The 15,459-nt window shown below is 61.0% G+C and overlaps 1 protein-coding gene across 1 annotated transcript; it reads right to left on the bottom strand.

Annotated features, from left to right (window-relative positions):
* Positions 1–478: 478 nt before the first annotated feature.
* On the bottom strand, positions 479–15,212 carry NGFR (nerve growth factor receptor). The gene is made up of 6 exons (XM_087770184.1): positions 15,106–15,212; positions 11,213–11,354; positions 6,470–6,829; positions 4,454–4,697; positions 3,598–3,758; positions 479–3,522 (listed from the first exon to the last, which is right to left on the bottom strand). Exons 1-6 carry the CDS (start codon positions 15,145–15,147, stop codon positions 3,221–3,223), a joined length of 1,251 nt encoding a protein of 416 aa, XP_087626310.1. The 5' UTR covers positions 15,148–15,212; the 3' UTR covers positions 479–3,220.
* Between the last annotated feature and the right edge of the window lie 247 nt (positions 15,213–15,459).

Here is a 15,459-nt window from a genome sequence, read left to right as displayed (position 1 = left end):
GTAACTCTTGTACGAAGCTGGGTAAGTCGTGCGAAGCTCCCGACACCGCATTCCTGGCTGAGGTCCGAGTCTGCACCACGCGCTCCCAAGAAATCCTCCTCTACCAGATAAGATCAGTCTTTACATTCCTGCCATTCATAAGGTTAAAATAGGAAGATGGGGAAGAAAGAAGAAAAAAAAAAAACAAACCCCACCCTTAAAGGCTTTGAGGCCGTCTTTCCTATCATGGATTCACAAACCTCATTTCTCGCGGGGGTGGGTAAAACCAAGCGGCACGCCAATGTAGTGATGCTCTTTATTGGCACCCGATGGATACACAAGGACAGCTCCCCACCCGGCCGGCACAGCAGCCCGCCACCCCCGTGCATCGCCCCCCCACCTCATGCTGCTCACACCCCACCCACAACCCCCCAACTCCTTCTACGACGGCTACTTCTTCACCGTAAAACTTGCTAATAAATCGGCACTGGTATTACACAGGGGTGAGTGGAGAAACACACATTCTTTGTACAACAGAAACATTAGAAAAGGACACAAAACATACCGACGAGCACTAACTTTGGCTTGGTTTTCCCTCCTTGTTTTTTTTTTTTAATTTTATTTTTATTTCCTGCAACCAGGGATTTGAGGCGTCCCCTGGCTTCTCTTTGGATGCTGAGTTTGTCTCCGTTTCCTCAGCCCTGAGGAAATCCCTTTTACTATGGCAATTGAAACCTGAGACCATGGCAATATTGTCCTGAAGAAAAGCAATTTCCAGCTGGCAAGGTATGGCCAAGTTGGCTTGTCAGACTGAATCGGGCAGTTTGTTTTCCTTTTGATCCGGGCACTTTATTCCAGTCGCCCTTAGTTCGTATTTGAGTTGCTTCACCAAAAAAAGGGATCGATGAAAACAACCTGATGATAACCAACACTTAAATTCATCCAAAAGCATCCCTGTGGATGGTTTGGTCAGCAAGGAGCGGACACCCCAGCTGGGGGCTTGCAAGCCAGAGTCACCCGCTGCAAGTGCGGTTGCAAATTTGGGGCAGTTTCCTTGGATTTTAGTGATGGGAGGGGGTTGGGACTCAGACGTGGGACTCACAGCCCTGTCGAGGCCAAGTGTTTCTAACCAATGGATTTGGCATGGGCAACCAGTGGCCAAAGTTGTTCCTCCAAAGGGATCTTTGCTCTTTCATTGCACAAGGGCAGGAGGCATCAAATATCCAATCCTGGAGAGCCAGATTCAGCCTGTGCTGCTTTATCATCCAAAGCACAGGGGGCAAAATTCCCAAAAGCTTTTGAAGGACCTGGGTGCTCAAATCCTATTGACGCAGGCTCCAGTCCCTCAGAAAGCGCTGAGCTCTCCCTCCCGATGCCCAGCAGCTCCGCTGGGAACAGCCAAATCCCTCCATGTTCCCAAGTTTCTCATGGACCTGCTGTGGTGATTTTTGGGGTGTGCGTGTTTTCCTGCCTCCCCATTGAGTCCTTAAGGCCAGAAACGAGGTGGGACCGAAGGCTTCGACTGCAAAACGAAAGCTCGCCTTGCAGGCAGAAAGGCTGTGAGGAAGAGCAGAGGGGCCAGGGTGGGCACCATCACCCCATGTCACACATAGAAACATCGAGCAGTTAGTAAAACAACACGGTATTATTTACAAGTCTTGCTTATCTCCTGAAAGAGGGGAGGAAAATCACCTTCTGCCTTCAGGAAAGAGTTTCTGGCTGAATCTGGAGGCGAAGGGGAAGTCTGTAGGTGCAGACGTACCCAGCACCGGTGCTGTGCACCAGCTCACCTTGCAGTCCTTTCTCTGCAAAAAACTTGTGATGCTCCAGGCAAGTGAGATGTCGAAGCTGTAGCTGTGTTGGGGACATCCCCCAGGACCGCGCTGGATGCTCGGTGGCAGCTCACCGAGGGAACGGGGTGCTTGCCCACCCGGTGGCTGCTCACCAAGGGAACGGGGTGCTTGCCCACCCGGTGGCTGCTCTCCAGCATCACCCATGAGTGAGCTGGGTGCTGGGCGGGGAGCTGATATGCCAAGAAAATGCACTTAGAGCTCTGGAGACACGGAGGCGGTGAGTGATGTCTCCTCCCCGGGGTTGTGGTGGGGTCCCATCAAAGGGAGGTGCTGGGGCCACCCGAGGATGCTCCGGGGAGGCAGTTGGTGCACCAAGGGTGGGCAGCACCCGCTGCGCACCCGGACGGAGGCAAAGGGCCTGCAGGGGAGCGGGCAGGGGCGTTTCTGAGCCCCCCTTCACAGAGCTGGAGGAGAAGGAGCCCTTACAAGCAAGGGGTCAGGACTGCCAGCCCCAGCTGGGTCTGTGGGCGAGTGGGGACAGTGCAATTACGGCAGCGTGGCTTTGCTCCTGGGTCAGTGCAGCATGGGGACGCCGGGGCTGGTGCCAGGGGAAGGATGAGCAGAGCCCTTTCGTCATGTCCCCACCACAGGCAGGCACTTTTTTCAGCCCTTTAGACCTTCGGTGTGTCCCCTCGCAGAGCTCCAACACCAGAGAGGCGGTGGCACCCAGACGCCTGGTCCCTGACGTTGGGGTGGTCCCGGCCGCTCCTCACCGAGACCAAACACTGGAAGCCCTGCGGAGCGTGCGTGGGAGCTGCACCCCCCAAATTTCACAGTGTAGGTTGGGCTGCTGGAAGCCAAGTCCTTTCCCCCAGCCCACCTCCCATGGCGCAGCCCGGCCGTAGGACCAGACCCCTCCCCGCACCCCGGTACAGCAGTTCCAGTTCTCTCTGCGCCCATCCCAGCCCTGCCCTTTGCTGGCAGTTTGGGGAAAGCAGCTGGATTTCAGGGGGTTGGAGGGGAGCCGGAGACAGTGGCAGGGTGGGCCAAGGAGGAAGGGCAGGAGAAAGAGAACTGGAGCCCCAGGGAGGAAGGAGAAGTGCCTGGAAGGGGAGAGAGGAGAGGGCTGAGAGCGCGGTGCTCATTCCTACATCCGTCCGTCCAGCCTCACAGGGTTGCAGAGGATGCTCCGGCAGCAGACGGGCTTTGGGCATTGAGCAGGACTGAGCCCTGCACCTGACTGCTTATGGGCTGCCGGGGGAAGGCGGCGATGGGAGGGGGCGATACCGAAAACAGGAGCTCAGTGCATACAGGACCATAAACTGGGGGGGCGTGGGGAGCCCCCACTTCCTTCCCACCCTCCTCTCCGGGGCTCTAAGTGCCGGGGAGAGAAGAGGTGAGGGGGCGAAGGGGGAAGGGGACCCCACACAGCCACCCCAGGCCACCCTTCAGACGGGAGAGGTGGCGGTGGACTCGCTGTACAAGCTCTCGGCGATGTCCCCGCGCTGGATCTTGCGCAGGGCAGCGAGCAGGGCGGCAAGGGTGGCCGTCTCCTTGGAGGACCAGTCGGCCAGGAGAGCCCGGGCAGGCGATTCCTCCCGGGTGAAGGAGTCTATGAGGTCCTCTTTGTAGCCCAGCTCCCCGGCCAGCTGCCTCCACGTCTCCTCCGCGGAGCTGCTCAGCAGCTTCTCCACCTCCTCCTGCTTGCTGGGCGGCAGGTTGGCGTAGAGGTTCCCATCTCCCTTTGGCGCTGGGAAGGATGAAGCGGTGTTAGGCCCATCCCCAGGCTGCCCTTGCCCACCCTGCAGCACCCGGTTCGCCCTACCTGGCCCCTGGGTGCTCTGGCTTGGCGGCTGCTGGTCGTGCAGGCTCTGGCTGTCCACCGAGATGCCGCTGTCGCTGTGCAACTTCTCCCCCTCTGGAGAAGGCGTCTGGTTCACCGGGCGGTTGTTGGCCCCTTGCTTGTTCTGTTTGCAGTTGTTCCACCTGCAGGGAGAGGAGCAGGGAGGTGACAGTCGGTGGCAACGTCCCCCAGGCTGGGAGCCGGTTTGTTGCTTTGTTCCCATTTCTTGAGACCACTTCTCCCAGGGAGAAGCATTTCTCCTGCAGCCTCAACCTCTCCAGGACGGCGGCCAGGTCAGTTTAAATCAGCATTTGCAGCTGCCAAGTGGGTGCCGAGCCCCTGAGCTTTGCGAGGGAGCAGGGCAGGGCTCCCTTCTGCATGGATCTACTGCAAAAATGCAGTTGCACTGCCGGGGCTCGCGGGGGTCCCAGGGCCGCCTGCGGGTCCCCCCCACCCTGGGGGTGCCTCCAGCCCGGGTTGCCCAGGGAGCCGCTGAGCTGGCCCCGGCCTGCCCAAGGCCAGGTGCAAACCCAGCGAGCCAGGGATGAGCCGCTGAGCGTGATCGGCCGTGACGGCTGCCCACAGCGTGCCAGAATGAGCAAGGGCTGGGGGGGGGGGAGGGGTTGCGATGAGGGCTCCCCCACCCTGCTGCCATCTCCCTTAACCACCTGATTTCTCACACATTTTTGGAAATCCGGCTCCCACCCACCCAGCCTGGTCCCCTCCCCTCCCTTGTTGGTGACAGCTCTGGCTGAGGGACCTCCGAAGGGGGGCACAGCCTGTTTCCCACTGCCCAAATCCTTTGCCACAACCCCACAGTGCTGCCTTGGTCCCCCACCTTTTGAAAGCGATGTAGGCCACCAGTCCCACCACCACGGCTGCCAGGATGGAGCAGTAGACGGGGATGAGGTTGTCAGCGGTGCCGCGGCTCACAACGGGCTGCGAGCTGCCCATGACGGTGGTGACAGTGTCTGCCAGGGTGCTGGGCATCACTTCGGTGTTGAAGGGGTCCCTGGTGATGGGCTCGGGGCTGTCGGAGCCCACTAGAGATGGTGTGTATGTTGTCCAGCGAGGGTGGAGGTCTGCCAGGCAGGAGGGGAAAAGAAATGAGAGTAATTAGTCATGCAGCCAGCCATGCCTTGTAAAGGGCTGTGGCAGATGAATTGGTGAAAGGACAATGATCTCTGCAGGGATCTTCTTCCAAAGGCTGTGGGGCTTGCGGAGGTGTCAGCTCTGCTCCATCCCCTTGCCCCCAGGCTTGTCCTTGCAAACCACCTTGTCCCCTGGCCCCAGACAGTACCGGCCTCCCTGGTCCCCAGGACAAGCTGAAGCTGTCCCCTGCCCCAAATGGCCGATGGTGCCTGGTCATGGCTGGACATGGACATGGCTTTGTAAGCTCTTCTTTCCCAGCACTGGGTTTGCTTGAGTCCGGCAGCTCTTTCCACCATGTGCAAGCTGCAGACTGAGCCCCAGGCTCCCATCGCTGGTACCAAAGCCCAGGGAAGCAGCCCCAGCCCCATCCCAGTCCCATCCCCACACATCTGCATCGGGACCCGTGTAAGGCAACCCAGCTGCCTCTGCAGCTCGCCCAGAGCCAGGCTTGTCTGCTGCCAGCAGCACCAGAGCCTGGATATGCCCCTTTCCTGGCCCCTGTCTGCAGCCACCTACCCCGCCAGCCCGGCCCCGTTTGGGAGTGACCCTGTTCCCGCCACACCCAGGCGTGTCCCACGGAGCGAGCGGATACGTCTTGTCTTGCCCCAGGAAAATGCTCTCACCTGCGGCTGCCCCATTCCCTCCCCTGGGTGCCGGCTCCCTCCCAAACCGCCCCCCATCCCTCTCCAGGGGCTGTTCTGCGCCCACTGGCAGCAAGCCCCATGGGGCTGTGCCACAGCCACCGGCCCGGTGAGGATGGAGCGGGTGCGATGGTGGGGAGCTGGCATCTCGCCCTGCTGGCCCTCCCGGACGCGGCCCCCAGCCAGACCCCGCTGCCCTTTTGGAGCGGCGCTTCGGTGGCCGTCAGGGCTGTTTCCGGCGGGGCCCCGCTGCCAGCTAACAAAGCTGGCCCTGTGCTCCTTGACTTATGGCTCCATTTACTCGACCCTTTCAAGGGAGCTGCGCCGGCTGCCCCCGCGCTGTGAATCAGCGGCGGCCGGGACAAAGCTCTTTTCTCCTCGGCCGGGCTCGGGGCAGGGAATCACGCTGCTACTGCCAAGGAGCAACCGGGGTGTCCCCAGCCGAAGCAGCCCTGCCGCTCCTTGCGAGGCTGTGCACAGTAGTGGGGTGCAGGCTGGCATGGCGGGGGGCTGCTGCCAGTGTATGATGCTCTCCCCCTTCCCCTGGGCACTGACCCCTCCTGGGCTGTGAGGCCGGCTGTTCCCCAGCTCTTCAGGGCAGTTAATTCCCATCAGAAACCCATCGGCTGCCAAGTTCCCTCCTGATGAAGGCTCAGGCAGCGGCAAGCACAGCATCTGAGACTGGTGAACCTCTGGGCTCCGCTCGCTGTTCCTGGACACCAAAAGCCACCCGGCAGAGTGCCTGCACCCACGGCAGCATCCTGCCAGGAGCCTGGCCAAGGAAGTGGCTGGAAAGGGCTGGGCACACCCTGGGGTTGGGGATTTGCAAGGGAGATGAGGGCTCACGGCAAGCGCTGCCATGGTAGGAAGCTGCATGCTGCAACGCCCAAGGGCTGGGGGTCTCAGCTGGACACCGGGGTCCTCTCCTCCAAGCCAGGGACATTCCCCTGCCTTCCCATTGCTGTGGTGCAAAGGGAAACTGAGGCAAGGAGCGCTACAGGAGAGCTGGCAAACCCAGCTCTCTCCTCCACAACGGCTCTCCCCAGAAAAGGCGGCATTACCTCTGCATTCGGCATCTGAGATGGCCGTGCACTCCTTCACCAGCACCTCGTTCTCCTCGCAGGTGGTGCAGGGCAGGCAGGGGTCCACAAAGTTGGCTTCACTGGAGAAGGTGCCCTCAGGACACTCCTCGCAGACCGTGTCCTGCGAGTCCTGGCAGGGGAACATGAGGCCGAAGCCCACCTCGCACACCTGGCACTCCTTGCAGCTCCCGCTCGGCTCGTCCTGGTAGTAGCCGTAGGCGCAGCGGCACACGGCATCGTCCGACTCCACGCAGGGCGCAGACATGCTTTGCAACCCCACGCACTGCGTGCAGGGCTTGCATGGCTCCACGGCGCTCACCGTGTCCGAGTACGTGACACCTGGCAGGGGACAGAGGGTGAGGTGAGCAGGGTCCCAGCATGGCGTCCCCATCCCTGTGGCCACTTTGCTCCCCAGCGCTGGCTTCATCCCATCACCAAATGGTGCTGAGCTGGGGAGATGGGCTTGTGCAGCAGCTGCTGACAGGGACAATCTCCCCTTTCACTGTTTTTCCTTTTCTCCAGGCCAGAGGGAGGTGTCCCCCCCTGCAGCCCCCCAACACCACCGAGCGTCCCCCAGCCTGCAGGCTCCACTTCCCATTAACAGTTACACCCTTTCTGCAGCAATTCCCCAGCTCAGCGGGGATCCAGCCCTTGAGCTCCTGCAGCCTGGGCAGGTCTGGATGCTGCCCTGACCATGCCCATCCCAGTGCTCGGTGCCCGTGTCCCCGGGCGAGCATCCCTGCCCCTGGCCAGAGCACAATCCCCATTTTCAAGCTCCAGATGGTCCCCATGGGCATCCTCCAGCCATCGCTGCTCCCCAGCACCCCAAACGCTTTCTTCTTCGCATCCTGCCCAGGGGGTCCCTCAGGGTATCGCCACCCTGTGCCCCCCTCCTCGGCCGCGTGTCCCCGACGCGGGGCGTGATGTGAACAGGAGATTACAACACTAATTGCTGACTCTCCTCTGACCCCGAGCCTTCTTGCTCTCCGGTTTCATCCTGCAGGACTGACTCTGCCGGGGAAATCAATCCTCCTCCCGTAGCCCGGCAAGCCGCCCCCGTGCCCTCTCCCTCCCCCTGCCCGCTCCCAAAGGTGTTTGAAGATATTTTTAGCCCTGGAAGATGGGTCAGCTCCCGTCCTGGAGGGCACAGCTGCTGTCCCTGCGTTGGCTGCCTCCCGTCGATCCCCCCGGAGCCCATGGTGCCACAACGCCCTGTCTTCCCTCATCCAAAACACCCAGGGAAAGCCAAGCCTTCTTGATGGAGAAGGTGTCAGGGAGATCTCTGCTAGCCCTGCTCCTCGGGAAGTCAATTCAGCCAGGTGCTAATCTTTAATTACCTGCCTGTCTCCCGAGAATGATTGTGGGAGACGGTAATTCCCACCCTCAGTGGCCTCTAGCTTCCCTGGGCGGCCAAGGGGAGACCGAGCCATGGACAGGCTCAGGGCAGAGCTGTTCAGGTGCTTAATTTTTGTCTGCTTTCAAGGTAGAGGGGAATGAAGAGCCCCGAAACCCTGGTGATGGGCAGGGTTAGAGGTGAACCACGGTGAACCCTGAGCAGTGGCAGCCATGACATTTCCACCCCCCAACATCTCCCCCCGCCCTGTGCCTGTGTCTGAGTGTCCTGCTCCTCTCTCAGGGCTGGCCCTGTGCCCTCCCTGGAACTGCAGGACCCTGGGGATGAACCCGCTCCACCACTGCCAGCCCTGAGCTGCTGCCTTGGCTCTGCCCCGGGGTGGGCAAGCAGCCCCTGCCCCGCTGCCCGGCCGAGTGAGCAGAGCCAGAGCAGCACCGGGTCATCCGCCAGCGTGCGCAGCTCCCATTAACCTGGGCTCATCCTTTGCATTATTCTGAATTATTGATAGGCACCATTAGAGTGGGGAAGTGGCCAGGAAAGGCATACGGCTGAGTGGGCACATTTTCAGTGGCAGCAAGGTATCTGAGCTGAGCAATTACAGCTGAGATTCAAACAGGGCCCCCTCCCTCCCGCCCGCAGCGATGGAGGCTGGCGAGGAGGATAAATAAATCATGAGGCAGCAATCAGGGGTGGCTGGCAAGAGGGGGGAGAAGGAAAATTATAATAAAAAAAAGCAAGTGGCCATTTGGGCTAACACAGGGACCATCTCCTCTGGCCCCTCCGGCCCCATGGGTTTTGGCAGGAGTGGTGCTTTGGTTGTAGCAAATTTTTGCAAAACAATTCGGCTGGTGAATCAGGAAGAAATCCAAGGCGAGAGCTCGGAGGCAGCCCGGGGTGGAGGCGGGGATCTCGGCAGCCCAGGGCCGTGCCCGCATTCCTCCCCGCCGGCTCACGCTTGGCAGGCAGGGCACTTTGCCGGGACCGGGGCTGCCTGCACCTGCCCAGCGCCTGCGGCAGCAGGATCCGCCATGAGCCCAGGTCCAAAGGGACGCTCTCCCCATCCCAGCAAGGGTTGACGATGGGGTTTGCAGGTCTCCTCCTCTCCCACTTCAAAATCCCGCTCAGGGGTCAGAGAAGAGCTGGGGGGAGCATTTGCCCCCTTGCAGCACCTGCACCCATGAGTTACCCCATGGTCACCCCCACCCAGCAGCTCCCAGCTGACGAGCTTCTGGGGATGAGCCCATGCTGCCATTAATGAATGAACGAAAGGCTACAGCTGGGGCAAGGCTGGGGGTATAAAGCAGGAGGGTTTGGAGGGGTTTTGCCTTGGTTGGGGTTCTTTAGCTTGTCTGTTGGTCCCCTCTTTGAGGCAGCGAGGGGGTGGGTTGCCCCCTCGGTGCTGCTTCTTATGATAATTGCCTGATCCTGCCCTGGGGCGTGCACTGTGCAGCTGGGTAAGCGAGTGGGATCCAACATAGGAGATAGATACCCCTGAGCCAGGGGCAGCAGGGCTGGGAGATGCTGGACTGGGAGGCAAGTGGAGGGCTGTAGGGGAAACTGAGGCATGGAGAGGGGAACTGGCAGTCCCAGAGCAGCTGCCTGGAGGCCAGGAGCACTCAGCTGTGCTGGCCCCTCAGCAGCAAAGCCAAGCAAGGCACAAAGTGCTGCCCTGGGGCTTTGCTCTCAGCCTGTGTGTGATGCTGGGAGGCCTTGGGGCTGCAGTGTTTGCTCCTGGCTGCTCGCATCCCCACAGGGACGAAGGGGCCAGACCCTTTTGTCCTGGTACTTTCCAGCTCAGCTCCCTGACCCGACAGAGCTGCTGCCTGATGTTAACCTCCCTGCAAAAATGCAAATGCGTGGGGCTGGCCAGGAGGAGCTGGGATGCAAACCAGAGCAATGGCACTTGCACCCGCACCCCAGCTGATGCATGGGCTTCCAGCACTGCACCCAAGGTCACGGTCTGGGTCTCTCCATAACCTCCATGTCCTCTAGGGAGGGTGGAAATTCTCTTTATCTCCTCAGTTCCCAGAAAAATCAGGGAGACAAGCCATCTGCTAGCCTGGAAGTGCAGGATGTTACGGGAAGCTGGCTCATCCGAGCATCCCGAGGAATGTAAAGCAATGCTCCGGATTTACAGCCCTGCACACCCAGGAGCTGGAGCCTGACACCCCGGCCACGTTCCCTGCAGGAAGGGCTCATGGGGATGGATGGCACAGCGGATGCCCTGGCAGCTCGCAGCAAGATGGGTCTGAGCCTGGCAGGGTTACCCTGCACAGCAGCCCCCAGGCTGCAGCCAGTGGGATTCAGCCCCTGCAGCCAGGCGCTGGGAGGGTAAGCACTGTTCATCGATTTTGCAGGAAAGCAGAGGTATTTTTAGCACTGCCCTGACACTGTTCCATCCCCTGCTCCATGCTGGCGCTGCTCTGCTTAGACTGCTTCTCCCTCCTCTCCCTCCCCGGCCCCGGACTTTGCCTCCTTTCTGCTCCTCCGCAGCTATACCCTGTCCCTTCCCCCTCTCAAAGCACATCCCTGGAGCAATCTGAGCTTGGCTGGCACAGCTTTTCCTACAAATACTTGTCCTTAGGCCTTCAAAGGGTTTGCAGCAGTAAATTTGAAGGGCAGATTGCTTATGCCTATCATGGCATTGTTTAAACAGTAATAGTTGGACCACTTCATCTGTAAGCATTTAAGCAGGTCTCCAGCACACATCTCCGACCGACATTTATGAAGCATTTGACAAAGGCAATGCGCCTGGAGCTGGCCAGGAGAAAACTGTTCCCCTCTCTCTTGGGGACCGATGTGATTTGCTTCTCCCCTCTCAAACTTGCTTTTATTTTGCAGTCTTTACAAGGTTTAAGAAAAAATAATACAGGTGGCTCATTGGGAGACATCCCCGTGGCTGGATCCGAGACCAATGCACAGTCAGTGTGGGGAGGGGAACGTCCCAGAGGCAAACGCTGGCCACGAGCCAGTAGCCAGGGAGCCATCGGGGGGGGGGGAACAGTGCTGGAAGGGGGATCTGCAAAGGTGCCTGGCACCAACGGGTCCCAAAACAGGGGGAGATGTTGCATCGGTGGCTGGGATTTGCAGGGCAGATGCTCTGGGGAAATGCTGGCAGTAACCCTGGTGTCAGTGCAGAGACGGGTGCCTGGCAAGGCTGCGTGCAGGGCAGAGCTGATCTGTGCAGGGGCTGTGCATGGAAAGATCGAAGCAAACAGCACAAATTGTGCCCAGTCAACACTTCCAGGAGGGAAAGAGGATGCACATGGGGAGACCCAAGTGCCTGCTGACACTCCTGGTTCCCGAAGCCCCCCCATACCCCGTGCCAGCCCCTTTGCGGTGCTTCGCGGAGGGGAGCGGGTACTCACTGTCCAGGCAGGGCTCGCAGACGGTCTGGTTGACCCCGCAGGGCTGCACCACCCCTTCTCCCAGGTTGCAGGCTTTGCAGCACTCCCCGCTTGTCGTGTACATCTTGGTGGGGCACTTGTCCTTGGAGCCCCAGGTGGGTCCCTGGGGGAGAAAACAGAGCTGGGGGGTGACCCTTGTTATGGGACCCACCTGCAAGGGCAGGCGAACTGTGTCCCATCCAGGTGGGGTCCCACTCTGGGGTGGGCATCCAATGTCGGGGCTAAAGGGGGCTCACATATGAAATATGGGTCTTGGGAGAAATCACTTTCCTATGCAAAACTCCCTCATCAAGAAAGCCCCTGCCAAGTGCTGCTGCTGCTGGAGGGAGGTCAGGAAAGGCCACGTCTCCACAGTCAGGGCTGGTGGGTATCTGGGGGGGCATGTGGGCTTTTCTGTGGGTGTACAGCATTATTTGCCCTTGTCTGTCACCTGAGTTGTGTCCTCTAAGGATGCTTTACCATCCTGAAGGGTTCAGCCCTTCCCACCCTGGGGGAAGGCAGGGCATTGCCTATGGGTTGGTGGTGGGGAGACCTGCCGGCCCCGATGGAGGGTTTGGAGAGCTTGGGTGGCAGCTCTGCACAGCGCTTCTGCTGCACATGGGGATCAGAAATCAGATCCCCTGATGGAAACAAAGCCTTTGAAGGGAGCACCGAGAGCTTCAGCAAGGTTACTGTCTAATGGAAGTAAGTGTGTCTGCTTATAAAACCTGTCGTCACATATGGAAGCAATAAACATGCCACAAGCGGTGGGGTCAGAGCCACCCTGCACATGCACTTTGCAGCCAGGGGAGCGGGGTGCATTTGCAGGATGGCTGCTCCCCAAAACACCTCTTGGCCAGGGCGGTGCAGCGCAGGAACCATCTCTGCCTGGGTGCAGGGCTGCTGAGATGCTCACAGTGATCTGAGCTCTGCCAGGGCTCCTTTTGCTCCCTCTGCTCACAGGCGGACGTGTTCCGGGGCTGGACCATCCTTTTGCCATCCAACTAAGCCTGATTTTTGGGGAAGAAATTCAGCTAACGCTTGGAGGAGCTCCCCTCCCCGTGCATCTGGATGCCTCGTCAGCCAGTTGGCCACCTCCTTGCACAATGCGGCGTTATGGACTCGCTGTGCATCATCCGGCAGCTTCCGGCCCGGCTGAGACAATGGAGCGCCAATTATAGGCATCTGAATGACAAAGTGCTCCAATTACCCTGCGCTTGAAAGCATGTGCTCTCCTCCCTGGCGCTGCTTCGCCAGCCCAGGCTGGCAGCCCGCTCCGCTCCGGCGCTAGGCCCCAGCTGTGCAGGCAGGAGGGCTTGGTGTGGGGTGGGGGGGCTTCCCAGCACCCCCGAATGACAGCTGAGAAATGGGTTTGGGGGTGAGGAAGGGGCTTGTCCCCTCTCCTGGGGGGACAGATCCAGCTGGTGGGGCTTTGCAAGCAAACCTGGTTGGAGCTCACCCCGCTGCTCCATCCCCTGCAGCCCCGACTTGCAGTGCGTCCCCCCTGCTTGGGCGGGGGTTTGCCCCCTCCCACCTCCCCGTGGCTGCAGCAGCAGCAGCCGTGAGCGGGGCTGGGGGAGCAGCCGAACAAGCCTGGCTATAAATAGTGCTGGGAAGGCTGGGGCAGCGCAGCTGGGGCCGGCAGCGGCCAGCTCTCCCACACCGCAGGCAGCTGCGAGCGGCTCCGTGCACCCGTGGGGATGGGACCCCGCAACGCCGCTTCCTCCATGCGAAATCCGGACCCCCATCGGCTGTCCCCAGGGACCCCCTCTGGCCACATGTCCCCGCTCTGTAGGGCTGCCAGGAGTAGCCAATGCCTCCCCCCCCCCCGCCAGGTTCCCTCCCCGCACTCCGAAATACTGTAGAAAATGCAACTTCCAGTCCCAGGTGCTGCACCCCCCTGCCCTGCCTGCATTTCCCTTTCAGTTCTCCATCTCGAGCACCGAAAGCCCCATAAAGATTAACACACTTATAAGAGGGGCACATGGTCTGCATTAGCCTGCTGAAATGTGCATGTTATTAACACAACTCCTGTTGACAAAGCCACAGGTATTAACACCATAAAGCATTTTGACAGCTGGACCAAGGAGGGGGGCACGGACATAGGGTGCGAGCAACACCTCTGTAAGCTTTTAATTGTTTTCGGAGTTGTGTCAGTGGGTTTTTGTGTCCTAGCAGATGCCGCCGGTTGAGGAGATGGCCTCGGAGGGAGCTATGGGGAGTGGGAGTTTGGCGCGGCACCATTACCTCCGGAGCCCTGGCACAGAAAAATCGCTTCTCACCGGAGCGGGGAAGGGAGGGGATGCTATGGCTGGAGATGGGCCCAGCGGCAAGCCTGGATCCGAACCGCCCGCGAGCCTGACAGACAGGCTCTGCCTTTCTTGGTGAAGCACCCTGTCTAGGAAAGGCCAAACCCCTGGCTCCGAGCAATCCCCAAACTTTGGGCAGCAGAGAAAGCCACGTCTGAGGTCTGCGGATCCGGCCAGCCCTTGGCACGGCAGGACTGGGAGGGCTCTGCCTCTTCCCACACGGAGCTACCGGCCAAGCAGCACAGGTAAAGGGCAACGAACTCTGGGTGCCCAGGGTTTGGGGTGGCCCCCGGGCTGCGGCCACAGCTGTGGGTGCACATCTGGACCTGCTGGGGTGAGGGCTCAGCGGAGCAGCTGGGCTCCCCCCGTGCACACCCCCAGTCCCCCCCGGCTCGGCAGGTGTAATCCCGGGGGGCAGATCCAGCCCCAGGACAGTGGGTGCCACGGCTGGCGAGGGCTGGGCTCAGCCCTGACCTGGGGAGGCTGCTGCGGAGATTCAGGGGACACTGACGCCTGGCCCCGCTGCAGCAGGCGGGGGGCTGCCCAAGACGGGTAATTCCCTGGGCTGAAATCATTTGAATCCATATGGCTGGGACAGCTTTTGCCTTTCCTGCCACCCGCCCGCTGCCGTGAGCGTTCCCAGGGAGCTTGGCCAGCCTGATCCCGTGCTCGGCACCGCGGGTGTACAGGGGAAGGAGACCCTCCGGCACGGAGCCTCGGTCTCTGCATGAAACTGCTAAAGCACCAGCTTTAATATCCTGCCTGAAAGGTGTCCTGCTGCCTAAGGAAAGCTCTGGGACACCCGTCAAATCCTCCAACAAAAGCCCTGTTTCTGCCCCAGGTAGGTGGGTCCATCCCTGCTCCGGGCGTTTCCCTCTTCCCTGGCCCCCCATGCCCTGAAGTTCTGTCTCCGGCACATGTCGAGGCTGTGCCCGTCCCGGGGGCTCACCCCGGGGGGCAGAGGGTCTCACCCTTCACTCTGGGCAGCGAGTGTGGAGCTGGGAAGGTCTAAGGGAGATTTGGGGGATGTGGGATGGCAGGGGATGAGGGCACTGGGGGTGTTGGTGGCTTCTCCCCCACTCTCCTCCCCTATTGAGTGGGAGCTGTCATCCTTTTTCCTAAGTCAAAGGGATGACAGAGCTCGGTGCAGGGGGATCAGAGGGGCTGCACAAGCCATCCCTGTGGGTCCCCCATCACCCCCCGGGCCCCCTCCCTCTGCCCCCAGAAGCGCTCTGCCTGGCACCCCCGGGCCCCCCGCCCGGCTCCCCCCCTCCAGCCCTGCTGCTCCCGGGGTGCTCCAGCCCCACGGCTGCCTGCCGCGTACCCCCGGGACCTCCCGCCCTGTACCCTCAGCGCTCTCCATCCCGGTACGCCTGGGACCCCCCGTGTCTGCCAGCCCGGGACCCCCGGGAGCCTCCAAATACCCCTGTGTGGTGCCTCGGGAGCCTCCATCCCGGGACCCCCGGGAGCCACCGTCCTACCCCTGCCTGGTGCCTCCCGGACCCGGTAGCCCGGGGACCCTCTGCGCTCCCCGCCCGCCCCCCGGCTGCTGCCCCCCGCACTCACCGCCGGCAGCAGGAGCAGGAGCAGCGGCAGGAGCCCGGCCATGGTGCGCAGGGGCGGCGGGGCCGGTCACCCCCCCGAGAGCCGGTGCGCGGCCGGGCTGCCCTCCCTCTGCCGCCCACCGGCTCGGCGGCAGCCAGAAAAAGGCTGCAAGTCCCTCCTCCTCCTCCTCCTCCTCCTCCTCTCCGCCCCCGGAGCATCACGGCGATGCTGGCCGAGCCAGCACCCTCCTCCGCCGGCACACAAAGCCCGGACCCCCCCAGCCCCCGCTGCCCTCCCACGAAGTGCTCTTGGGGTGCCCTCGGTCGCTGCCCAGCTCTCTCCAGCCCCTCAATTATTCACGCCCATCCATCTCCA

Source organism: Nipponia nippon, unplaced genomic scaffold, assembly GCF_047370975.1.
Source record: "Nipponia nippon isolate SJK-2023a ecotype South Korea unplaced genomic scaffold, ASM4737097v1 scaffold_32, whole genome shotgun sequence".
Lineage (NCBI taxonomy): Eukaryota > Metazoa > Chordata > Aves > Pelecaniformes > Threskiornithidae > Nipponia > Nipponia nippon.
The sequence above is the reverse complement of the archived record's forward strand: the minus strand, read 5'-3'. Positions and strand labels throughout refer to the sequence as shown.

Coding starts and splice junctions, on each gene's coding strand:
- NGFR (XM_087770184.1), bottom strand. CDS start 15,147: ATGGCCGGGCTCCTGCCGCTGCTCCTGCTCCTGCTGCCGGCG. Junction 11,355..15,105: donor TCCTGCTCCTGCTGCCGGCG/GTGAGTGCGGGG, acceptor TTTCTCCCCCAG/GGACCCACCTGGGGCTCCAA. Junction 4,698..6,469: donor CTCAGATGCCGAATGCAGAG/GTAATGCCGCCT, acceptor CCTGCCTGGCAG/ACCTCCACCCTCGCTGGACA.